The 25,754-nt window shown below is 40.8% G+C and overlaps 4 protein-coding genes across 5 annotated transcripts; all 4 read left to right on the top strand.

Moving 5' to 3' along the window:
• The first annotated feature begins 213 nt into the window (after positions 1–213).
• On the top strand, positions 214–6,743 carry LOC116210387 (putative E3 ubiquitin-protein ligase LIN-1). Its single transcript, XM_031544255.1, has 16 exons — positions 214–1,105; positions 1,511–1,586; positions 1,714–1,962; positions 2,029–2,102; positions 2,184–3,275; positions 3,456–3,597; positions 3,682–3,915; positions 4,163–4,457; positions 4,543–4,664; positions 4,745–4,996; positions 5,154–5,276; positions 5,359–5,469; positions 5,553–5,699; positions 5,790–5,915; positions 6,242–6,358; positions 6,447–6,743. The coding sequence occupies exons 1-16, from the start codon at positions 393–395 to the stop codon at positions 6,462–6,464; spliced, it is 3,891 nt and encodes a 1,296-aa protein (XP_031400115.1). The 5' UTR covers positions 214–392; the 3' UTR covers positions 6,465–6,743.
• Positions 6,744–10,260: 3,517 nt separating this feature from the next.
• LOC116204549 lies at positions 10,261–12,526 on the top strand. Its single transcript, XM_031536725.1, has 3 exons — positions 10,261–10,502; positions 10,603–10,693; positions 12,066–12,526. The coding sequence occupies exons 1-3, from the start codon at positions 10,433–10,435 to the stop codon at positions 12,202–12,204; spliced, it is 300 nt and encodes a 99-aa protein (XP_031392585.1). The 5' UTR covers positions 10,261–10,432; the 3' UTR covers positions 12,205–12,526.
• A 3,038-nt stretch (positions 12,527–15,564) lies between these two features.
• On the top strand, positions 15,565–19,778 carry LOC116192655 (UDP-glucuronic acid decarboxylase 2-like). The gene is made up of 8 exons (XM_031521255.1): positions 15,565–16,055; positions 16,336–16,626; positions 17,262–17,409; positions 17,613–17,692; positions 17,972–18,055; positions 18,262–18,336; positions 18,863–18,955; positions 19,284–19,778. Exons 1-8 carry the CDS (start codon positions 15,711–15,713, stop codon positions 19,506–19,508), a joined length of 1,341 nt encoding a protein of 446 aa, XP_031377115.1. The 5' UTR covers positions 15,565–15,710; the 3' UTR covers positions 19,509–19,778.
• A 1,403-nt stretch (positions 19,779–21,181) lies between these two features.
• LOC116191155 (eukaryotic translation initiation factor 2 subunit 3, X-linked-like) lies at positions 21,182–25,235 on the top strand. Of its 2 annotated transcripts, none has more exons than XM_031520234.1 (9): positions 21,182–21,338; positions 21,845–22,065; positions 22,155–22,216; positions 22,447–22,559; positions 22,643–22,745; positions 23,188–23,415; positions 23,507–23,725; positions 23,830–24,090; positions 24,643–25,235. In XM_031520234.1, exons 2-9 carry the CDS (start codon positions 21,960–21,962, stop codon positions 24,943–24,945), a joined length of 1,395 nt encoding a protein of 464 aa, XP_031376094.1. In that variant the 5' UTR covers positions 21,182–21,338; positions 21,845–21,959; the 3' UTR covers positions 24,946–25,235. The 2 variants fall into 2 exon arrangements, with proteins under 2 accessions (XP_031376094.1, XP_031376095.1); XM_031520235.1 differs by lacking the exon at positions 21,182–21,338 and adding an exon at positions 21,488–21,669.
• Positions 25,236–25,754: the final 519 nt, after the last annotated feature.

Below are 25,754 nucleotides of genomic sequence, written 5' to 3' on the forward strand. Positions count from 1 at the left end.
CGGACTTACTTAAATTAAATCTGATACGACAAGACAACATGTACGGTAACCAGAAGAGAAGTAACCAATGGAAGGAGTAGGATAGACTTATCAGACCGTAGCAAAAGTCTTGCTTGCTTGTTGGTTTGTCTCCTTCCCTTTCCCTCCATGAGAAGGAACCCAGCAACGGTAGATCGTTTTGTCTTCTCTGTTTTAGCAGAAAACGGTGGGAAAATGAGATTGGAACGGAAGGGACCCGCCTCTCCTTTGGGCGTTTCCTCGGATAATTCACGAGCAACACTGTTCCATTCTCTGCCCCTGACAGTCTCTCGTACATCACTCCCTCCTACTTCCCTCCTCCACATTCTTATCCCCACCCGAACCCCCCCGATGAACTAACCTGCCGCTCGAAGATGCCTCAGCTCGCATCGAACTCCGATAAGTTAGACCCCGACTCCATTCGAGCTGTGATTGCCGCAATCAATGAGTCCATTGGGAGGCTCCTGGGGAATCCTGACCGGTGGAACGATCTCAAGGCGAAATGCATCTTCCTGCTCGCCGAGACCCGGAAGGAGATGGAGTTCTTCGAGTTTTCGGAGAGTTCTGTGATATCGAACCTCTACTGGGGGATTGAGGGGATTGAGTCGGTGATGAGGGCGAAGGGTCGGCCCAAGGAGAGTGATACCCGGCTCAAGGACTCCGAACAGATGCTGCAGGTCCCGGCATTGCTCGAGGAACATGGGACGACGTCCGGAATCCCGAATGGGTATTTAGTCGGCCTGTCGTACTTCTACCTCGCCGTGGTTAAGAGGCTGCAGGGGGATGACTGGCAGGTTGCAATGCACTTCGTCCAGTCACTCCTCGTCGCCCCAGGGCTCATTGGCGGAGTACTTGCTCCTGAACTCTGTGAGTCTTTATTCCCTTCTAGGGCCCGGGAATCGACTTCGGCCGGGGAAATTGGCGAGGACCGAGCCATGGAAGAGGGGGCTATTGGGAAGCTCGCTAGGAGGTACAGAGACCGGCTAATGTATTATCGAGTCGTGCTGTACAATGAGAGGCTCCCGGGGCAGGATGGCAACGGATGCAGCGGCCGGGATCCGCCGGATAATGAATCAGGATGTTCTGGGTAAATCCATTCCCCCCCGTTCACCTGATTAAATTCGGATATAAGTCGGTTAAAAGTCGCTTCCAATTCTCGAAATCACGAACAGCTTTTAAGAGACTGTTAGATGAAGGCCGCCTCATATGCATTACTGAATATCGTCCTCGGTCGTAACTCTGGAAAACGAAAGATTTCAAAAGTAATGCATTGAATTTGGAATAGTAGATAGTGTTTGTAGTTAGGTTACCTCTGCTTTGACAGATATGCCTCTCACAACGAAAACTCTGCGAAGTAGGCATCATAAACATGTCAAAATGAAGGCATTGTTTCAGTTTGAGTTTATCATAGAGAATGAGAGCCCAAAAATATTCGATTGCGCTTGACGGAGTTAGTAATTCTAACTTGATGAGCATTTGCATTCTTGAGCAGGGATACAGTATCCAAGAGTTCCGATGACTCTTTGTATGAGAATGAGAATGGACATTTCCAGGTGACCGATTCCAAGGTAAGCTTGTTTAGATGGTCGAACCGACTCCCTCTAGTAGTTCTGATCCGTAATTTGTTGCTGATATTCGAACAAATTAATGGAAAGAGTCTCCAACTATTCATTCATGCTTCATGTTGTGGAAAAGGCCATACATTTCTCGAAGGAGCAATCACTGAAGGGAGATCCTGCTGATGAGTTAGATTGGACAAAAGATCATGGGTACTTCGATAGAGGATCGGGCTTTCATACCCATGGTGATGAAGAGGAAAAAACGAGCACGGAAACCAAGAAAAGGCTCCAGGACATGCTGAAGGAACCGCAGACGGATTCAGAGTTGGATTCGCCGTCTTCGAGTTATTCACCTATCGATGCTGCTATTGAAGAAAGTGAGGAGGTAAGGGATCATCGACATTTCTATTCAAATTGAACCTTCTGTGACTAAATCTCATTTTGAAACCAGGAAGATAAGGAGGTTAAAAGCTCAAAACAATATGCGCTGATTCTAGCGAAAGATCAGCAAGCAAAAAGCGATTGGTATGTTTAACAAAAATTCGGTACTTCTGTTCTGTTGGTTTGAGATGAAATTGTATTTTTGAGTATACTCGACTTATCCAGGATGCAGCTGAGCAAAGAAGTCTATCCCTCGAATTTATCACAATCCTTTCATCATCGACCATTTGATGGAGATTACGGTGTCACGGAAGTGAAAATTACTAATATCGTGCCTCATAAAGTTCCAAGTCCCATTAATGATTTCAGTTCTTCCATCTCGAAGCTCAGAGACCAAAAGCAGGAGTTACAGCTTTTCGATCAGATAGCCGCCACATCCCGAAGAGCTGCTCCACGGAAAAGACACAAAAGTTCATCGAGTAATAAAGACAACCTCAGAAAATGTCCAGTAAAGGACCCACAAACCGATCTGTTGGTAATATTTGAGAAGGTGATCTCGAAACTCTGTTTCTCGGAAGGACTGGCTAAGCTCGATGAAGAAGAGTCTGTACTTGAAATCACAGCAATTTATGAGATGCTGAACAACAAGAAAGGAGTGAAGTACACCATGCTGAAGGAGGTCATCCTCGACCAGCTTCTGACTGCAATATCGACTTCCAATGAGGAGAGGCTTGTTAGAATGTCGGTTTGTATTCTCACAACTATTGCCTCAGGAAACCACTCGGTTTTACGGGACATTAAAAGGAAGGGTCTTCAGTTATGTGACCTTGCGAACGCGCTAAAGAGAAATGTTCACGAGGCGGCAACTCTGATATACTTGATAAAACCGACTCCAACGGAAATTAAGACCTTGGAGCTCCTCCCAACTTTAGTGGAGGTGATCTGCTCCAGGAGCAATTACAGTAAGCTCAACAAGCTGGCAATAGAAATTCCGCTGACGCCTCCTGTGGCTTCATTGATGATTATTAAGGTGCTAGTCACCGCATTCGATTGCTCTACGAACACAACCCATTTGGCTGTGATCAACTCCCCACGTGTTCTCCATGGGCTTATCGAGGTCGCAAGGGATTCGGGTGGGGAGGAGTCAATAGCACTTGCAACGATCATTGTGAAGTGTATGCGGTTCGACGGGCAGTGCAGAGCCCATATTTCGCAGTTTACTCCCGTGGCTCCATTTCTCGGTCTTCTGCAGAGCAAGAAGAAGCAAGCAAAGCTGATTGCACTTGAGTTCTTCCATGAAATTCTTTGCATGCCCAGGTGGGACTCGTATTGCAATAAATTCAAACTTATGCTCTAATAGCCCAACCAGCCAACTGATTTATCTGAAAGCTTAATAAATTTGATGAGAGCACAGTGCATATTTGATATGACTAACTCGATTTTCATGAACAACTACCGGAAAATAAATTATTTACGTGGATTGATCATTTTCGGCAGGTCGGCAGCCGTAGGCCTATTGCATAGGGTACGGAAAGAAGGAGGGGCGAACCTTATGCAGAGCTTGTTGCTCTATGTCAGAAGCTTGGAATCCCATCACCGACTGTTTGCCGCGAATTTATTGATTCAATTAGACGTGCTCGTGAGTTTGGATTGAGAAATTTTACTATGACCCTTTATCCCTTTAGTTACAGTTATTTCTCAACAAATTTTTGTTCTTCTGCAGGATAACTCGCCAAGCAGGAGCGGGTTCAGTGAAGCAGCTATGCAGGTCTTACTCGATTCTATGTCAACTGAAGAGGACCAGCTGTCAGCATTTATTCTATCCAATCTCGGGGGAACTTACGCTTGGACAGGGGAACCATACACGATACCATGGCTTGTGAAAAAGGCTGGATTAACTTCACGTCACCACAGGAACTTGATCAGGGATGTCGATTGGGAGGATCAAATCCTACAGGTAAATCGGGAAGGATTTATGGCTTTTTGAGTGTATAGAGTTCTGTTGTCTTCATTTTTTTTAGAAAACAAAGACAGTGTTTTGTGTTTCCAAAAAAGTATTATGAAGGGCAATAATATACTGACTACCTTATCTTGTTGTTCAAGAAAAGGAGATGGAAGATCGGGATGACTATGCATCATGTTTTTTTCACTTGAGAGCTAGCAACGATAAAGATGAAAAACAAAATTGAACTGTTTGAATGCAGGATACAGAGACGGACTCATGGTGCAGCAAAGTCGCGAGGAGTGTGATCTTGATTGGGAAACCCGTCTTTGAAACCCTCGGGAAGGGCTTGAAGAGCAAGAGCAAGCAGATCAGCCGAGACTATTTAACAGCAACTGCCTGGCTCGGATTTGAGATCTCCAAGGGCCCACATGGCCTGAGGTACTCGGCTTTTGACGTAATAATCGGTGGGCTCGAGCAGTTCTTACATCCTGGTGTAGACCTCGAAGAGCGGGTACTAGCATTGCTGTGCATCTATAACTATGGGTCGGGCAAAGGTAAATAATATTTCGAGGATGAATAAAATGAAGTTGGCTTGATGCTTCAGGTAAGGCATATATTTTCTTTGTATACTACGTACAGGGATGCAGAAGCTAGTTCATTTCTCAGAAGGTGTTCGGGAATCCCTGAGACGGCTTTCCGGAATCTCATGGATGGCAGAGGAACTGCATAAAGTAGCAGATTATTATCTTCCCAACAAATCGGTTAGTTAATGCTCTTCGAAATCTTACAACATATGCTTTCGAGTTCGAGCATGAAAAATTGACTAAATTGATGGAAACAGAGGATTTCCTGCGTCCACACGCAAGTTCTCGAGGCAGGCCAAAGTTACAGTGGGCCCGTGAATGCCCTCATTTACTACAAGGGGCTGCTATGGAGTGGGCACTCCGATGGATCAATCAAGGTATGGGACATCAAAGGGCAAACGGCAACACTAGTGTGGGACCGGAAGGAGCACAAGAAGGCAGTAACCTGCTTCTCACTCTTTGAGCACGGAGAAAACCTCTTAAGCGGATCTTCTGATAGGACGATTAAGGTAGTAAGGAGAAGGCCGTAAATCTTTCCCGCTCGATTGTCTTAAGCAGAGTTTCATTCGTACTCCTATCCAGGATTGGGCATAGTTACTACCAGACCGTTTTCATTTATAGATGACCAAAAATGTTCTCCTAGAATTGATTTTGCACCTATTGCAGGTTTGGAAAATGATCCAAAGGAAACTGGAATGCATCGAAGTGATAAGCATAAATGAACCGATAAAGCAGTTGGAAACACATGGGAAAATGATTTTGGTTGTTCCTCAAGGTCATGGGATTAAGGTCATTCTTCTGACAATATTTCAGTATATTGAAGTATTTTGGGATTATGATCGTTCTTTACTGAGAGAAACTGATTTTTCAGGCCTTGGATTCGTCAAGAAAGATTGAAGAAATATGCAAGAGCAGAAAGGTGAAGTGTGTGAGTGTGATTCAAGGCAAGATTTATGCGGGCTGCAAGGACTCGAGCATACAGGTAGGTTTGTATCCTTAACTCGATTTGATGAATTAAGTCTTGTGAAACAGCTCGGGTTATACCATGGTTTCACCCTTTTACAGGAACTAGCTTTGGCAAATTACCGGGAACGAGAGATCAAGGCGGCATCAAAGAGGTGGATGCTGCAGAGAAAGCCGATAAGTTCGATTTTCGCCTACAAAGACTGGATCTACACTGCAGGCTCAGGAGTCGAGGGATCGAACATTAAGGTAAGGAACACAAAACGCCACCAGCGTTATTATTAAGATAAATAACTCGTGTCCTGAAATCTCCGAAAAACTAACAAAAGCATAATACAGGAATGGAGAAGGAACTATGAGGTCCAGACGAAAATACCAGCGGAAAGGGCGGCAAGTGTTGTAGCAATGGGAGTGGTCGAGGACTTTGTGTACCTGTCTTCTACTTCATGCCCGAGTGTCCTTCAGGTGATTAAATGCTTTCAGGAAAATCGGTCACTTAACTCACTATCAGATCACATATTTTGTGTTCCAAGTCCCAGTAGCGCTCCTACCTACCTTGGTTTTCCCGATTTCTGTTCCAACTTCCAAGCTCTGCCAAGTTCTTCCTGCACTTGACGATGTCAGTGTCAAACTGAGCTTTTCTGCGCTAGAAAAACATGAAACCCGAACAGACTGCCGTTAAAAATTTAGTATTCCCTAGTCCACGGGCTCGATACATAATGGCGTAACCAGGAATTCCTTACTTCATATTCAAGCACTGTTTTAACGGATTAGCATGTGACGAGTTACAGATATGGCTGAGAGGAACGCAGCAGAAAGTTGGGAGAATATCAGCTGGGAGCAAGATCACAAGTCTCTTAACAGCGAACGATGTTGTCATTTGTGGGACCGAAGCTGGGCTGATAAAGGTCAGTGATCGATCGACAGATTCGTTAGTGAATGATCAATAAACAGTTTCGCCTAAGTGTTAACTCAAATGCCATCACATAATTGCAGGGTTGGATTCCACTCTAGGGGGGCATTCCATTTCTTCAGGCGTTATGGAAGTGAAATGACAGCAAGTGTGGCAATTGGCTTTTTTTTTGGTGGTGGATTTTGGGACTACGTTAGACTGTTCATATCGTGTTATATCGTGTCACAGCATACAAAGGAAGTGTAAAAAGTCGGAACGGGGAATACGCATACCAACATGTACTGGTAGTAGAAATATAATCGTGGCAATATAAGTGATTTGAAATTTTGTAATCGGCAACGGTTTACACAATACATTTCTGAATATATTTTTCAAGGTCATTATAACACAAAATTAAATAACACTATCCATTTTAAAATGAATGATACAGTGACATTTACTTCTTTTTTTTTTTTTAATGGACTAACGGGGGGCAAGTGCCTAGTATAAAGAAAAAAAAAACTAAGAAGAAATAAAGCGGGGTAGAGTGAAACAGATGAAGAGATGTCCTCGCCAACCAATCTGCACAAGAATTTTTCTTCCGGTGGACATGTCTAACTTCAACAGACCATTCACGCCCCGATGAGCACCCGGGTCCCCAGAAGTAATGAGACCACGAACTATCAGTGAATCCACTTCTGCTACCTGACGGTACCCACATAACCAAGCCCGCTCCAAACCCCGTGAGAACGCCCCACAGCTTGGCCACAACAGCCGAAGTTACACCGATATCGCATTTTTTGCTGGTTAGTTCTCGGGTCAACGCCGACACTTACCCATCTGTGGACATGAAAATTTTATGTCTACTATAAATTGCCATCTTATTATTTTAGTACCTAATGAAATGAGGTATTAATATTCGGAGTCGAGGGTTAGAGGGATAAAATGCCACAAGGCCGAATGATTTGACTTGTTAATACGTGAAATGTGTCATCCACATGCGAAGTCGATACTCGACCACATAAAAATCGGGATTATCCGATTAAATCGATAATATCTGAAATGAATATATTAATTTCATATATATTTATCATATCCAAATAGTTCGTAACCTACAAAATCCAGAAGATTCTAGAAGGTTCTAGAAAACTCTGGAAATATCTTTTGATAGATAACTATCTATTTTAAAAAATATAAATAACTATCTTTAACTGGCAAATCGAGTGAAAGCACGTGGATTGCCGGTATCTCTCTTCTCCTCTAGAAATCAACTCCCAAAAACCCTCTCGAAGCCCTGCCGAACCAAGAATCTGGAGGACTTCAAGAACCGAAGGCTGCCGTGATTCCTCAAGCACTCCGAGATTGAGAACAAGCTGCATCAACCCTTGCTCGAGTCTTTACATCGGATCAAGTCCAAAGGCCTCGGTGGTTCAACCTTGACGAGAACAAGCTATGCAGCCCTCGCTCAAAACCTCGCATCGGATTCAAGCCCAAAGGCACTGGTACAAACAAACATCATTTGACGAGAACAAGCTACAAAGCCTTGTTCGACATCCCTCAAGTGAAAAAGAATCAAAGGATTTCTATTTACTTGCATTTTCATTTGCAAGTTTTCAAATAGAGATTGTATTATCAAATACATAAATATTTATCGCATTATTTCTTCTTGTCCTTTACAGTGACTTGAAATTTAGTCGCGCACACCATCTATAAATCATAGTATGACATAATCATTGGGTCAACACTCAAGCTAATTATGCAAAAACGGTGACATGATATCTTTTCTTCTTTGGTAGAAAAAAGGAATATATAATAATAACGGTTAGCCAAAACCCACCGAAGTAGCTCATTCAATACACACAATTCAGGTATTAGACACCCCCATATAATCAACCAAAATAAGATCTAAAGTCCGAACTTGTGGGGTCTCAAAATACTGAACATCTTGATAAGTGTACATGTCTTCCCTAGCTAGGCGAGTAAGATGATCTGCAACAATATTGGCTTCTCGAAACTTATGTTGAATCCTGAAGTTGGCGAAGGATTGTGCAAAGGTCCTGCAATCCACAACAAAGGCATTAGCATAAGGTTTTCTTCGATATTCCCCAATAAAAGATCTATAACTACCTCGGCATCCATCTCAACACAAAGAGATTGGATGCCAATATCGCTAAGTCATGCAAAGTCCTTCTCTCTAGGCCCAACACTCCGCGACAAGGCTATTGGTGACTCCAAGAGAGAGGCCAAAACCTCTAATCCAACCACTAAAATGATTTCTAAACACACCACCAGCACCTGCAATACCTGGAGAGCCCGCAATTGAGCTTCTCGTGTTCAACTTTAACCATCCCTATGGAAGGGGATGCCACTGGACATGAACGGAAGTGGTGTGTTTGCGATCTTCCAGGTAAAGAGAGGCAAATAATTTAGCTGCTAGCTCTACGCAAAACCGATGAGGTTGTGTGTGCTCCCCATCAAAGATAAGTTTGTTTCATTGCTTCCAAATTGTCCATAAGCATAGGAAGGCAATCTTCCAAGGGACATTCAGTGTGTGAGGTTCGTAAGCCTTACAATTAATTTTGAGCCAATCAGTAAGGGAGAGACCAAACGTCCCATTCTTAGAAGTCGAGATGCCAAGATTAGCCCAAAATGTGCAAGTTGTCGGGCATTCTCTAAGAACATGTGAGATTGTCTCTTCAAGGTCTTGGCAAAAAGAGCAGTGGGGTGGAATCGCAAGTTCTCTCATGTTAAGGTGACTTGCGGTGGGCAGTCTATTAAGACAAGCAAGCCAAAGGAAGCTGTGGATGCGTGGAATGGCTGAAACTTTCCATATCCAAAGCCACTCCTTGCTAACAAGATCGGGATTTCGAGTACAAGCTAAAGAATAAGTCGACTTGGTCGAAAACCTGCCATTACAAGAATATTTCCAAACTAAGGTATCCTCTTGCCCTCTCCCAAATAAGCTCCTGGGAGTGTTGCGCAAGGGTGCTAGCACATTCTCAAGGAGAGAGAAAGATAAACCGTCAAGATTCCATGAACCATTTGGTTCAAGAATATCAACAACTCAAAGAGAGTTCTCTTGCCTGGTAAGTGGACCTGACATGCTATTTGAAGTGATGCCTTGCCTACCCAACAATCTTTCTAAGGTAGCTTTTGTATGGTCTCTCAGGACATGATAACATTATAAGATCTTTCCACTCAATAGAATCTCGTATAACTTGTTACAGTCTTACAGATGCCAAATATTTGCAAGACAGCTTTGTATGATCTCTCGAGACATCCCTAAGAACCGTATGAAGACTTCATGAGGTTGGTCTTTTGGAACGACGATCAAAGTGGAATAAGGCAAACTGTCTTTGTACATGTTAAACTTCAAAACGAACATGACAACATCCTTCATCCATGAGGGCATAAAAAATATAATGAACCAAATCCGACCCAAAAAATATCATTTCTGATTCTATTGGTGGCGTTTGGCATGTGGAAATTTGTGTGATTTCTGTGAAAGTTAATTTAAATTCTCTAAACCCATATTATTCCCATGTTTGATCCCACATAATTGTTATGTTTGATTGGACCATGACGATCTACCTTTCTACTCATATAGTAATGTAGATTACTATTGACGGGGAGGGTAATGTGGATTCCCACCTTGATGGGAATGTGTATTATTAGTAATTTAATTGCCGATAATCCACCAAATGCTTATTTTTTTTCTTCAATTACAAGATACGGCAATAGATATAGTATAATAAAAATAACAATTTTAATAGTTAATAAAGGGGAATGTGTAGTTCTACCATGAGTATATATTAGGCGAGAACGTGAGCCGTTGCGTTACAATCGCTTTGATATGGGTTGGCCGAATGACTGCCCTTGAAGATGGGCGGGCTCACCGGGCCATGGGCCCATGAGGAAGGTGGCTCAACTAGCGAAAGCCAGGACACGTATGGGTAGCAGCAAAGGCAAGCTCAGCTAATACCTTTAACAGCTCACCACTTTACTCCATCCCCGACCAAGTTCCGACCAACGGCTGCTGCGTCTTCTTTCGCATCACACAAGAAAACGTGAAGAAGAGAGTTTGCAGCCAATGGGGGACGCGAGAAGTTCTGTTGATTCCGCGAGGGAGTGGATCGTCGACCACAAGCTGCGGACCGTCGGTAATCACATTCTTCTCTTCTTCTACTTCTGACCCATTTGCTTGATTTTCGTTGTGGGGTTCCTCTGATTGTCTTTGGAAATCTTGAATTTTTGGGCAAGGCTGTCTGTGGCTGAGCGGGATTGCGGGTTCGATCGCCTACAACTGGTCGCGGCCCAACATGAAGACCAGCGTTAAGATCATTCATGCGAGGTAACCCCCGAATTCCTCTGCTCTCGGGAAATGCAGTCAGATGAATGACATTTGGTTGACCTCTGCTTCGGATTAGCCGGTAAGGTTAATGATTTGATGGCCTAAGGATGACTGATGCCCTTCTATGCATTTCCTGTTTATGATTGATAAACCTGGACATTGTCAAACATGATGTTTGAGAAATGGATGAACCCTTTTTGCTGCTTGGTTTGAGACTTCCAGTTTGATTGAATACACTCTGGAAGCATGGAAAATATAAACTATAGATAATAAAATAGGAGTTGATTTTTGGTGTCTCCTGCAAGTATTGGAGGAATTAGATGAGTCAAAGGACTATGCGTATGTCCTCCGTCAGATCCGATGTTAGTCTTTTTTCTGGGGCAGTTCCTGTTTTAGAATTGAGCTACTGAGCTCTTCAGATATGCATTAATTGCAATTTCAAGGTTTTCGAGTTTTGATGAAGCCATTGTTCTGAATATTATGATTCTAATGGCAGCCTATTTAATATGCCTCTTATGATACTGGATAGCTGCTGTGATACTGGCTTTGGATCAGAAGGATCAGAATTCGCATTATTTTCTGGTTGGTCAAGAAATAATTAGCCGAGTTAGATGGGTTGCATGATTTTGCCTTCTTTCAGTAGAATTGTAGTATTGAAAACAGTTGCTGTGGCTTTGCTTTTGTAATATAGGATTGAGATCTTATGTTTAAGATCTCTGATCTTTGAAAGGCGGAAAATGTTAGCTGCATAATGACATTCTTTGGGTTAATTTGATATATATATATATATATATATATATATTTCAGTTTGAACTGTGATATCCAATTAATCTAAGTATAACCCTTGTCTCTTCTTTCTCGAATCAAACTGACTTAAGAGACATCAAGATGGTACCATAACCTGGACAGAGAGAAATGAATTCACTTCTTTTTGGACAGTCTTTATGTGTTTTCTGGTCATTTCTATGTTGGAGTCTCCAAATTCTCTTAGTTCTATGAGTTCCAACTTCCGTTTTGCAATTTACGCTTATGTGGTTAAAGAAAGTATGGAAGAGAAGCAGAGCTCCAGAACTTTTCTGATTGAAGTATATTTCGATGACTTGAAACTGAACCGGTTAGTCAGACCAAAGATGGCTTGTTTGACTGGATTGTTTCGCTGTTTTCCTCTCCTTTCTCTTCCATGAAATTCCATGGCATATTCATATTGGGGTACAGCATTTGAATTTTCTCCAGACAAAATTTTCATATGTTTTCTAGCAATACTCGTACGTACCTGATGTTATTGTAGCTTCCCATTATGCAAGATTCACTACCAAAGCTGTAAATAACGGATTGCTTCTATTCTCACTTAATATCTCGGTTTTTGCTGCAGGTTACATGCTCAAGCACTCACACTAGCTGCTTTGGCAGGAGCAGCAGTGGTCGAATACTACGATCACCGTACAGGAAAGAAGGCGGAGCATATTGCAAAGTTCCTCGAAATCGACGAGAATCGGCACTACAAAGATTGAATTGAGCTGGAATGATCCAGTGGGTTTGACTTTTTCTGATTAGTGTACTACACGGTACACGCATCAGCGATTTTGAATGGCCTTTTCTGGAGAATCCATTAATATTCATTCAGCTCATGCGCCTATGTTGTAATCTTGAGTTTTTAAGTTAACCAGCAGCAGATTGAATTTGAGGGGGCTCAGTTAATTCCGAAATAATCCCCCTGGAAACAGCTCGAAATGCTTGGGGATCATCTTCATTTATGTAAAATTTCCACTTGACCCACACGGACTTGAATATGTTCATATGCGATTTAAAAGCTTAAACTGATAAGTTGCTAGATCCGGTTTTTTTTTCAAATTTTCTATGTGAGACAACATATCTCAATATCCGTCCGCACGTGACAATGTGTGGTCCAACAAGTGCCACGTGTCCTTCAACGGTTGCCCTCAACAACTGATCACGAGCTGGACATCTTCTTCTATGCTCGGATAAGGGGAGACAAACACTAAACTAACATCGAGCTTCACACTCAGGTCTAATTAGAGATGCATATTTAGTTACATTGGGATTGGATCGGGCCACTTTCAAGCCTGACTAACATAAGACGTATTCTTGGCTGGCCTTGAAATCGAATTTAGCATGATGTGAGCTCACACATGCGAGTGAAAGCAGAACCCGTTCTGATATCATGTAAAATTCTCATTTAGGCCTACAAGGACTTGAGCTCATCTGTAATTTAAAAATTTAAGCTAATACGTTACTGGATCCAAGTCTCATATAAACTTGTGGTTTATTTTTTAATTTTTTTCGTGTGGAACAACATATCTCAATAATTTACTTACGGATGAATACGAAAGAAGAATAACAACGATAGGACCGTATTTTATTGTTACTTTCCTTCTATGTTCTTTCAATCACAACATGACAACCCCTAACCGATCGATGGTATTGATTGTCTGCTTTTACCTTGATACGAAATTACACATACCGTGAGAAATTGAGAGGTTTATTAACGTGGAATTGCTATTTTAACTTCGTTTGCACTTTGTCAGAAAGCAAAAACTAGACCTTAATATAACCTTCCAACTTCAAAATGGTGCCCGACCGAATCAAGATGGGTTGATTTGAGCGGATTGATGTTTATTTCTTTTAATTAAGTACGGTTTCGAGTTCGAATATTTTGAATGAAAAAAAATTTACGCTAGAAAGGTTTTATAGATCGACCCAAATCAAATTAAATTAGTCGTGTCTGCTAAGTTTCCGGTACCAGTTGCGCAACGAGGACGGTGCCGAACTGCCGACTTTTCCACGGTGACACGACCGTGGTCGTTTCGTAGAAATGTCTAAGGCGGCCCATGAGTATCCAATTGGGGCCCACTTTCTCATACGTGGGAGTTTGGTGGGCTTGTTAGGTGCATGTGGGGGCGAACCAGACAGTATGAATGTTTTACCAGATTTTTTGACAAGGTCCATTCACATCCCCATTTACTTGCAAGCAATTCATGATTTCATGTTAGAAAAGAATTTGCTATTGTTTTGCTACTCCACATGAAACCCGTTGATGTTACGGAGATTTGTCTCCCCTCTGCAGTCGTAGAAAGACCATAGCGCGTGTAGTTAGTAATTGCAATTGGATTTTAGATCAGTGAATGTTGATTTAAGAAACTGCATGTTAACGTATACAAAAACTTTCGACCAATAATACAATGTCATGCCCAAGTTTTGTTGTTTTAATTCAACAAAACATCCATGCCCTTCAATTTCGATTGGTCCTATCACAGGTTTTTGTTCGCAAAACCGAAATATTGTAGACAAAACATCCATAATATGACATTTGCGTATTTTTCCTTAGCATATTGGCTGAGACTGATGCATGTTCGAATTGGCTCTAACTATGAAGCTTTGAATTTCTACTGTCTAATATTTTCCAATTACATCACATCTCGTGCTTCTATAGTTTATTCATTTTCCAATGGGTAATAAATGTTATTTTGTTTCCGTATTTTTGAATTACTTGTTGGAGTTTAATTTGTTCTGTCATCCATGAGTAAATATTGGATAAGTATTACCCATTCACTTGGATGTATAACACTCAATAAAAATACCTAAAAGTGAGAAACTAATCCCACAATTAACTCACAAATTTTTATTTATAAGTATTTTGATTAATTCTTACGCAATAAATAAATAATACTCATTCAATATTTTCAAGTCAACTATTGAGTGGTGACTACATCAGCCAAGTCCGACCAATGAATGTCCAGAAAGAAATTCTCCCAGTCCCTGCCATTGGCCTATGGGACCCACTACACGTAGTAAGCTCCCTCCACGTGTTCTCCGTAGTATTTCCGTAATTAGTGCAAACACCAGTGGCCAATTCCTATTTCCCTTGGCTTAAAATGCCAATGAGATGGAGCAAATACTACAACCGAAAAAATAAAATGCCAATGAGAGCGGATTATTAGGAGAAAAACTATGTTAAGCTAAGAAACGAGTATGGTGTCGTAGAATATGCTCTCACATGATAATATAGTTTTAATTCTAGAATTACTCGTGTTCTTTTATTAAAATTTTAATTTATATTTTTTTGTAATATATCTTGATCTCTTTTGTAGTAAGAAAAAAAAGAAAGAAGGGATTTCATTATGCTTACTTAAGCCGACACTCCTTGAGGGGCATGAAGATCTTCAAAGAGGGCATATGTGTAATTCTAGGACTAGCAACACCATCCAATGAAAATTTTTATTAGAAATGATATTATATGTGCATATATATATATATGATATCGAAAAAGGTGTACAAATTAATGATAAGAAGTGTCCAAGTGTTGCCGGAATTAGAAGTTTGAGCACAATACACTAACTAATTTTTTGAATAATAATCGTTGTATACGAACATACGACTAGAAAAGGTATATATAATAACTTAATGACACTAAAGCTTTGAGAATAATCATCTTAATAATTAGTAGTCTTGAGTACATCACCTACATTTGACCAAATGACTTATCCACGCATCTCGTAAATTACGTGAATTTTTTAGTAAATTACTCGAGTTAAAAAGTAAACACCTAGTTTCATTTGGTAATCGTACAACACATGTATTTCCCAACTATTAATATTTTATGACAAAATGGAATAACGGTGCCCCGAAAACTAACGCGACTGGTGAGTGATAAAGTAAAATATTGTGCAATGATAAACTTTTTTTTTATCATATTGTCCAAAAGTTCACGTGACTTCTCATTTGCTCGTACACCATAGCCACACCGAGTGTCAGCGATAAGAGGCAGTTCGGATCGGTTGTTTCCCATTCACTCCACGTGCCCCTCGAGAGCTAATGCCCCGTAACACTGCGAGAATTCATGCATCTCCCCCTTGGCCCACTTTCGTGTGTTGATTGGAACATATAGAACTCTTCAAACTTCAAAACTCAACCTCTCTCCTCCGTCAAATCTCTCGAACAAATCGGGTCGACAAAGAACAGAGAGAGACAAGACAAAAGCCCAAAAGGAGAAGAATCAATGGCTTCTTCTGCTTCTTCTTCGTCTGAGCTGATCCAAAGAAACCACCACATAACCCAAACACCAGCATCAGCCTCTTCTCACTCCTCCCCCTTCACCAGCTCTGATCAGCCCAGCAAGACCTCCGGCCCCGCCGCCTCGATGCTGCTCCAGCGGGCGCTCTTCCTCCTCGTCGGGGTCGCCATCGCCGCCCTCTTCTTCCATGCCGTCCCTGCCTCGTCCCCCAAACCTGACCTTTCCAGCCCCGTCCGGAGGGCCACCTATGAGGTGGCATCCGAGGCGGTGGAATCCGGGACTGTGAGTGCTATCCTCGGCGCCGACCAACGTGTGAATTTCGGCGGCAAGGTACGTGCCATGGTTGGCTCGTCCGATATATATATATATATATATATATATATATATATATCACACTATTTGTACATATATACACTAGACTAGGGATCACGAAACACGATCCCATGATACGCCGTATTATGACATACATATAGAAGTCCGAGAAATTACTAAGCAAATCAATCCCAATCCCCAAAATAGGATGAATTATGGGATCCGCGTATTCTTTTTGCATCTCTATAACTGTCCACTACATTACTTATCACCTGAAGCCACTTTGATATTATTTCAGGTACCTCTGGGGCTCAAGAGGAAGGGACTGAGGATAGTCGTCACAGGTGGGGCCGGGTTCGTCGGGAGCCATCTCGTGGACCGTCTGATATCGAGGGGGGACAGCGTGATCGTGGTGGACAATTTCTTCACGGGCCGGAAGGAGAACCTAGTCCACCACTTCGGGAACCCTAGGTTTGAGCTAATCCGACACGACGTGGTTGAGCCCATCCTCCTTGAGGTCGACCAGATCTACCACCTCGCCTGCCCTGCCTCCCCGGTTCACTACAAGTTCAACCCTGTCAAGACCATCATATCCTTTTAGCCGGTTCACTTCATTGTCTCGTTATTTTGATTTCATTCCATTTCGATTATTTCGAGTTTCAGTTTAGTTTGAATTTTGTACTACCGAGTCCAAGGTTTGGCGAAAAACACCGAACAGATCGAATTCATGCCCACCTACCCTAGACACGAAAAGCCGTGAAATTTCAATGGAGTTGCATTGAAATTATAGACTATTAGTTTTTTTAGGCATGATTAGTTTCAACGTAGGGAAAATGGGGTTTTAATTCGGAAGAAATATTAACACCTAAACTGGGAATTATCAACGATAAGTTAGGTATGTATATCTGTCCACACTCTGTATGTAAATCTAATAAATCAAGACTTTTTTTTTTTTTTTATACGAGGAAGTACATAGAACTAGTACAAATATAATGATAAAAAATAAAGCGAAATAAATGAGAATATAACTCTCATAATGAAGTTCTATTATAGAATAGTACATTCTCTCCTCTTTTTCTAGCTAGAGATAGCATACATGGAAGTCAATTCAATTAATGACCACTACGAGCTAACAAGGAACTCGACGAGTCTACATCAGCAAACCGAACCTCCTACTTCGTGTACTTGTTTTTCTTCCATGTGATCCTTAATTGATCGATCTACAAGACAAATGTGGTGGGGACGCTGAACATGCTTGGGCTGGCGAAGAGGGTAGGGGCGAGGTTCCTGCTGACCAGCACCAGCGAAGTGTACGGCGACCCCCTTCAGCACCCTCAGGTCGAGACCTACTGGGGCAACGTGAACCCGATCGGTACGATTTATATCCAAAAATCACGAGTATCTCTCTGTGGTTCAATTGATCAACAGGTTTGGGGTCCGCTGGCTCAATCAATAAATTGATATAATTATCGACTAACACAGATAAGGATTGAGTTTTGGTAAAAAAAAATTAAAATTTAAAATTTTTGATTGGGTAAAATTAAATATCGGGTCGGGTTTATATGTGGGTGGCAGGCGTTAGGAGCTGTTACGACGAGGGAAAGCGCACGGCCGAGACTTTGACCATGGACTATCATCGTGGACTTGGCATCGAGGTCTATAATTCTAAATTCTAAAAATTCTTTATTTTCATCGAAAGATAGCATAATGTAGTAGCGTATGCCTAGAATAAAAAAAAAAAATTCCGCAGCTTAGGCTAGATTTTTTTCCCTGCTGTTTTAACAATTTGTAGTTTAGGTTAGATTTATATCTTATCTGCCGCCCATGATTTATTTATTTTCCCTCATTAGTGTTGTGAAATTCTACTAAAATGACATTTTACTTATGGTAGCTACTATTAAATAAGCTGATACTTATGGTTTCAATTTTTTTAGGTGAGAATTGCCCGAATTTTCAACACTTACGGACCACGCATGTGCCTCGACGATGGTCGTGTTGTCAGCAATTTTGTGGCACAGGTTACGCCTCCTTTCCCTTTTATCCATACTTCTATTTACACATGCCCCCAAATCAATTCAACGAAAGTTCCGTTAATCTAAAAATTAAAGTGAAAATCCACAGTAACCCTTTAAAAAGACGAAGAAGAAGAATTAGGACAATTACGTGGAAAATGTTTAATGAATTTCTGATCTGATTATTATGTCGTAATCTATATTTGTCGTAGGCTTTAAGGAAGGAGCCGTTGACTGTCTACGGGGACGGAAAGCAAACGAGGAGTTTCCAATACGTTTCTGATTTGGTATAAAGCCCTCTTTCTTTCTCCAAATGTCCAATTAATTAATTTTTTTTAAAAAATGTTTGAGTTATAATTTATTTTGCAATGTGCGATTATAATATTATCAAGTGTGGACCAAAGATAAATTTCATACTTAGGCTGTTATATGAGGTTAGAAATATTAGGGGTGAAGAAGTACTTATTCGACACGAGTCGACAGCCATAATAGGAATATCAATCGAGATGGATCGACGCACTTTTCAATAATAATGTTTGTGATTCTTGAGTAATTTCTCGGAACCTACACGGCGAAGATTTTAGTCGGGCATCTTAAGAAATTTGGAAAATGACTCGAATGTAGTGCTCTTCTACGAGAACTAGTTGTTTCGGAAGTGCAATAGGTTTTGTTGGTTTGATAGGCAGATATGATACTCAATATGTGTCCTCCATTACCACCCACGTCTCATGTAGTACATAAATTATCAAACTTGTCAATGTTGGAAATTGATAAGAAATGCTTGCGTTGTCATGTGCACACGAAATGTACCAGGTCGAGGGGCTGATGCGGCTCATGGAGGGAGAACATGTTGGCCCTTTCAATCTCGGGAACCCTGGCGAATTCACCATGCTCGAACTCGCTCAGGTAGATTTTACGCTAATCAATTCTCTCCGTCCTACATCTGCATCGTTTCGGCATGCCGCTGGTTTCTGCATAAGCTTCGGGAAAGAAATTCTTTCAGAACATTTTATCAGGATAAATTTCTACGATGATCTTCAAAGCTAAAAATAGTTCTCCTTGTGACAGTTTTTATTGGGTGCAAAGTTTCAAAATTCTCATCGATTTGCTTCATGCTATCCCATTTCTAACTCGTACGAACTCGAGGCGTAATATTTGATTGTGTAGCCTTGAAAATAATTTGTAAATGTGAATATATGGCCAAAAGTTGATCGGAAGGGAATATTTGGAGCAGGTGGTGCAAGAGGTGATCGACCCGAATGCTAAGATAGAGTTCAGGCCCAACACAGCGGATGACCCACACAAGAGGAAGCCAGACATCTTGAAGGCTAAGGAGCTTCTCGGGTGGGAGCCGACGATCTCTCTCCGGCAGGGCCTCCCTCTCATGGTGTCTGATTTCCGGCAGCGGATCTTTGGTGAGCAGAAGGATGCCAGCTCCAACAGTGCAACTTCTCAGTGATTAGGTCCGTCCGCTACACCGTCCGCACCGATTATATTTAATTATCGGAGAGAAAAATGGGTGGCACAAATCGGAAAGCTGAGTTTTACAGATTTTTAATCAACGTTACGTGAATCACAGAGAAATAAAAGTTGGCAGGCATCCTGTTTCTGTTGTTCTGCCAAATGAGTAGGAAGAGTATAGTGACATTTTGGATATGTACATTGTAAAAACAATTTAATTGCTACCAATTACCATCTTCATGAAGTGATACGCATTCCTCATCTTTGATTTGAGATTCCCTTTTTTTTTTATAATACTAATTTTGTCTTCTTCTTTTTTTAAGATCGACAGTCAACTATATTACGAAATTATAAGCTCTGAAATTCAGGATGTAAGAACGATTAATTCTGAGCTTATATATATATATATATATTTGAGCAAACTTTTGATTTTTGAGAAACATGTGGATTAGATAAATTAGAAAAAACGCCTTATAAGTTGGTTTTCGATAAGGCCATCCATCGAGTGCAAAAGACGTGCATTCACATAATTGACACTACCTATAGGTTGCTTATATCATGCGACATGACTTTACTTTCCTTTTTCAATATGTCGTGGTACACAATAAAATGAAATGTCAATAAGATATTAAAGTGATTTTTACGCCATATATCCCGTACTTTTACTATTTTTCCAAATCTATTCCATATTTTAAATATTACTCAAAAAGACCTATGGTTTATATTTTGTTCCAAATCTATCATGCCGTCAATTTGTTCATCGATGAAACGTAAGTGAGCTCCAAACCTATCATTTGATTTTAATTTTTCTCAAATCTATTCCATTGTTTTAATTTCTTTTTTCAAACCTATCCGGGACAAAGGGTCACAGTGGCAAGAATATGCCCATTTACGTTCTATACCAGCAACACCGTTAAATGTTGACGGAGAAATGAACGCCATGATAGATTTGGAATTAGATGTAAACTATACATCTTTCTAGATAATTTTTAAATTATGTGATAGATTTGAGAAACATTTAATATCATAAGATATCTGGCGTAATAATCCCTTATTAAAATAATCACTCGACAAACTACATGATTACCATTTTGAGTGCTGTCATCGTTGACCTCTTGCATAAATTAGAATCCTTTTTGGTGTCTTAATAGAAATGGAAATTGAAATGTTTCATTTCGATTGTTTCCATCTGTTAGGGGAATCGAAAACCAGTTCCCATAAAGAAGGGAATCGATTACCCCATTATAGGGAATCATACGAGCAGTGGGAATCTTTATATCTTTTTCCCTGACGATGGATTCCATGGACGTCACTATTTTTAGATGTCCATGAAGTGATATCACGATATATTTCAATTTTTTCAGGATTTTTTTATTAAAAAATATCTTTTAAAAAAATAATATATAATATATAATATTGGAATATCAAATTTTATAATACAATTTCCTGTCTTATGATTTCATAAATTTCTCGAGATTTTACATAAATCATCTAACTGAATTTTGCTCAATCAGCCAAGTGATTAGATTATTATTTGTCATTCCGTTTCCATTTCCGATCAAATTCCGTTTCCATTTCCATTCTGGATCCAATGACTGCGGCCCAGTAAAAGCCCAGTAGCGTTGGCCCAATATAGGCCCAAGCACCGGCTCACCTCCTTCCTCACTCGCCAAATCCAATCTGTCGGCTGCCCGCTCGCACTCCGTCTTCTTCACGCGGCCAGAACCCTAACGCAACCATCATCTCTCTCTCTCTCTCTCTCTCTCTCTCTCTCTCTCTTTCTGTCTCCCCTCATCTTCTGCGTTACCCTACAAAGCTTGAGTCTCGGGTGAGTGCTCCCGAGCTGCCATCCTTGTTCATTTCCTTTTCGATTCTTTGGTTTTACAGAGTTTTCCGAGGATTCGGTTGCCTTTTTTTTTTTTTTCCCTTAATGGAAAATTCACCTTAGCATTTTCTCTCGGGCTGGTCTAAAAAATCTAGCTAGCCCTGATATGGGGAGTGGATTGGTGGAAATTCTGCTCATGGAAGTGCTCTTGGTAGGGTTTTATTTGACCTTGATGGATGAGAAAATGGACGGTGAGGTTGGGGTTTTCTGAAGTACGTTCGCTATGACTCTCGAACGGATGAATTTGATGTCCGATGCTTGCCTGCATCTATTGGTAGGATTCCATTGTAATTGATGTTAATGGGAGGTTCTTCTGGGCTGGGGTTTATATCATTCCTGCATCAGTTCCGCGATTCAAGAAGATTCGAGAAAGTTGTAGATTCTCAGAATGCACTTTTAGTAAGAACTGTTGGGGTGCTTGATTTCTAAATCTAGTTCGTTTATTGCAGATTTTAGTAGCTCAGAGGCCGGAGTTTGAAGTGTGCGGTTGCTGAACCGTTGCGAGAGTTATATTCTGATTTCCAGCATCTTAGTGGAGGAGGGGATCTTTTAGAACAATTCAAAATGTCTAGAAAAGGGTTGATGGAGCAGGACCTGAGTAAATTGGATGTAACTAAGTTGCATCCACTTTCTCCTGAAGTTATATCACGCCAAGCCACCATAAACATAGGTATGTTCTTGCCTTGAATTATCATTTGTGCGCAGAGTTTTGAATGCTTCACAGGATTAGTTGTTAATCTGTTTGCTCTCACATGTCAGGCACTATTGGTCATGTGGCACACGGCAAGTCAACGGTCGTGAAAGCCATATCAGGCGTGCAGGTGATTATTACTTTTGTCTTATATATATGTATATATATATACATACTGGGGACTTTTGTGAATTGTGATTTCACTGTTCTTTCAGAAATTTTGTTGCTTCTAATGGGGTTCTTGTTCTGTTCATGTACCGTCCATTAGGACATTGGTGCACATAAATTTCCCTTTTCCTGTTGCCAATTTGCCTTGTTGCCTATGAAAATCCTCATTTGCATGCTGTTCTTCCTGCACAGACTGTTCGATTTAAAAATGAGCTCGAGCGTAATATTACGATCAAACTTGGATATGCAAATGCAAAGATTTATAAGTGCGAAGATGAGAGGTGCCCACGTCCTATGTGCTACAAGTAAGTTTGAATACATAATAATGTGTAATCATGCTTCTGATAGACTCGTTCCCACTAATTGCAATGCCCACTATGTTCTGCAGGGCTTATGGAAGTGGAAAGGAGGACACTCCTTTGTGTGATGTGCCTGGATTTGAAAACTGTCGCATGAAGCTGCTGAGACATGTTTCTTTTGTAGATTGTCCGGTAATCTTTCTATAAGCTATAGCTAACATTTCTTCCTGGTTTTTTAGCATCTATGATGAAATTTTATAAGAGCGTATTAGTAATCTAGTTGCCAGATTGAAGTCATTTTGAGTGAAGGAAATATTCGCTTTTTTATGGTTAAAAAGATATAATTTCAGCTAGGTTAGCATGCTTCTTGGAACTGCAGTACATGCTACATATAGATATCGGTCTTTTGGGTTTTCCCATTGCTTGTAGATTTTTCTTTGATGAATAACTTTGTTGGAGTTTTATGAATGTTGTGGTTTTTTGTGAACTCATATAGTGATTAATGGTGAGAGAGTTGAAAGGACTGAGGGGTGATCTATTTGAAAAATCTGCCAAGGGTGTTTCTGCTTGAAGCATACTCTGCTCATTAGAAACTACAATTTGTTTGTTTTAATCTGCTGGCCTTCTTCTGCAGGGTCATGATATTCTTATGGCTACAATGCTTAATGGAGCAGCAATCATGGACGGAGCATTACTTCTGATTGCTGCTAACGAGAGTTGTCCCCAACCCCAAACTTCTGAGCACTTGGCAGCAGTTGAGATTATGCGCCTGCAACATATCATTATCCTGCAAAATAAAGTCGATCTCATTCAGGAAAATGTGGCCATCAATCAGCATGAAGCAATTAAAAGCTTTATTCAGGTTCTTTATTGATCCGATTTTTGTCTCTGTGCATGAAAATCTTAGACCAACTCTCTGGATCACTTTTGGTAATTATCTCCTCCTCCTCCAGGGTACTGTTGCCGATGCTGCACCTGTTGTCCCCATTTCTGCACAGCTTAAATATAACATAGATGTTGTATGTGAATATATTGTGAAGAAGATTCCTATTCCAGAGAGGAACTTTGTGTCACCACCAAATATGATTGTGATCCGATCTTTTGATGTGAACAAGCCCGGATATGAGGTTGATGAGATAAGAGGTGGTGTTGCTGGTGGGAGTATTCTAAGGGTATGTTGTTGAAAAGACTCATTGTAACTTCCATTGTAAGCCTATCATTTTTCTGTTGCTGTGAATTGACCGCATTGCTTTCTTTTTGTGGTATTATATTACAGGGTGTTTTGAAGGTGAATCAAATGATTGAAGTTCGCCCTGGAATAGTTGTAAAAGACGAGAGCGGGAATATCAAATGTACACCCATATATTCAAGGATTGTCTCATTGTATGCTGAGCAGAATGAACTTCAATTTGCAGTGCCTGGAGGTCTCATTGGGGTTGGCACTACGATGGACCCCACCTTGACTCGTGCTGATAGGTTAGTGGGTCAGGTTCTGGGTGAGGTCGGTTCTCTACCTGAGATTTTCATTGAGCTGGAGGTAAGTGATGCCGAATTTCTATTATTGAAAATGTTCGCTGAGATTTTTTTCTTGAACTTCTATGTGTTTGTTAATAATCTGTCATCATTAGCAATATCTGCTTTTTGGGCCTTTGCAATGGCCTGGTAGTTTCTTCGGATACGTTCGCTTACTGGGATCTGCAACTGCGGTGACTTTGGGAGAGTTTCTTAAAAGCACATTAAAGGGCTTTTTTGTTAAAATATTATTAAACACATTAAAGGGCCTTTAGTGTTGAAATATTTAATGGGTATCAGGAACTGTTTCCATGTTGTTTCTGAAGTAGAACCCAGTTAAGGAGGGCACTATTCGAAGATAGTTTTCCAATTGTGAAGATTGGGAAAAATCAGAAGTTCTTGCGGTTTGAATCATTCGACTGTAATGGCAGAATTTTATTTGCTGTTAGTTGAAATGGAAAAGTATCATCTGTGTCTTGGAAGCAACTCATGGGAAATAGTTTTTGAGATGTGTCTCCATGTAACACTCTAGAGATTCCAACCTGCCCTTGTTCTCTTATGTATTGATTTACAATAGGTGAACTTCTTTCTGCTTCGACGGCTTCTTGGGGTGAGGACAAAGGGCTCGGAGAGGCAAGGCAAGGTCTCGAAGCTGGCCAAGGGAGAGATCCTGATGCTTAACATAGGGTCAATGTCCACTGGTGCCCGTGTAATTGCAGTGAGGAACGATTTGGCTAAGTTACAGCTCACGTCCCCAGTCTGCACCAGCAAGGGGGAGAAGATCGCCCTCAGCCGTAGGGTTGAGAAGCACTGGCGGCTTATTGGGTGGGGCCAGATCCAGGCAGGTCTTACCCTCGATGTTCCACCGATCCCATTTTGATCGTGAATCTATCTGTAAGTGGTAAGTATTGACAAGTCAAGTAAAAAAGGAGGGTTAAAACAGTTTTTCCTATTGAGTTTGGGGAAATGTGGGAAGGCAGAGAGTTGCTGGGAACAGTTTTTGTTAGGTGGAGAAGAAGACATTTGTTTCGGTTAATTTTCGTCATTTTTGGTGTTTGGCCTATTTTGGATATGAGACCATAATAAAACATTACGATCCAATTGAGATGTTATTCATTGCCTAGCTATTCTTCATTTGAAGTCAATGTGTACTTGTTATCAGAAGTTGCATTTGGTGGATTGCCTGGAATTGAATTACCGATATTCTGTTGCTTCGATATAGATTACTCACATTTAGATTATCAGTAATTCTTCATCATTGTGGGTGTTTTGACGGATCTAAAGTCCTAAAGTGAGGACTTTACATTGGGAAGTACGAACGGTGTGTTTATGTAAAACTAACCATTGTAATCACTTTCTCAAATTAAAATATTACAACTGCAGTTGGTAAAGATTTTGCACTTGAAACAAGCCTAATTGTTAGGCTACGGTCGTGGGATTTATATTTTACTCTATAAAAATAAATTAGATATTATATTATCATTTATATTTCTAGCAATTCAATTGATTTATCAAACGCAACAAAAATATTTTGACTTATATAGTGAAGTTTTTTCCTTGAATGTTTTTTTTTTCTATAATCTAACAATATTTAGACCAAATGCCTTCGGCTTAGGCTTCATTTGAAGCCCCTTGTGCTCTGAATTGAAGTAGAGGCTTAGAAAAGGCTCTGTTCTTCGAATTGAAGCG

The sequence above is a fragment of the Punica granatum genome, chromosome 1 (genome assembly GCF_007655135.1).
Source record: "Punica granatum isolate Tunisia-2019 chromosome 1, ASM765513v2, whole genome shotgun sequence".
Lineage (NCBI taxonomy): Eukaryota > Viridiplantae > Streptophyta > Magnoliopsida > Myrtales > Lythraceae > Punica > Punica granatum.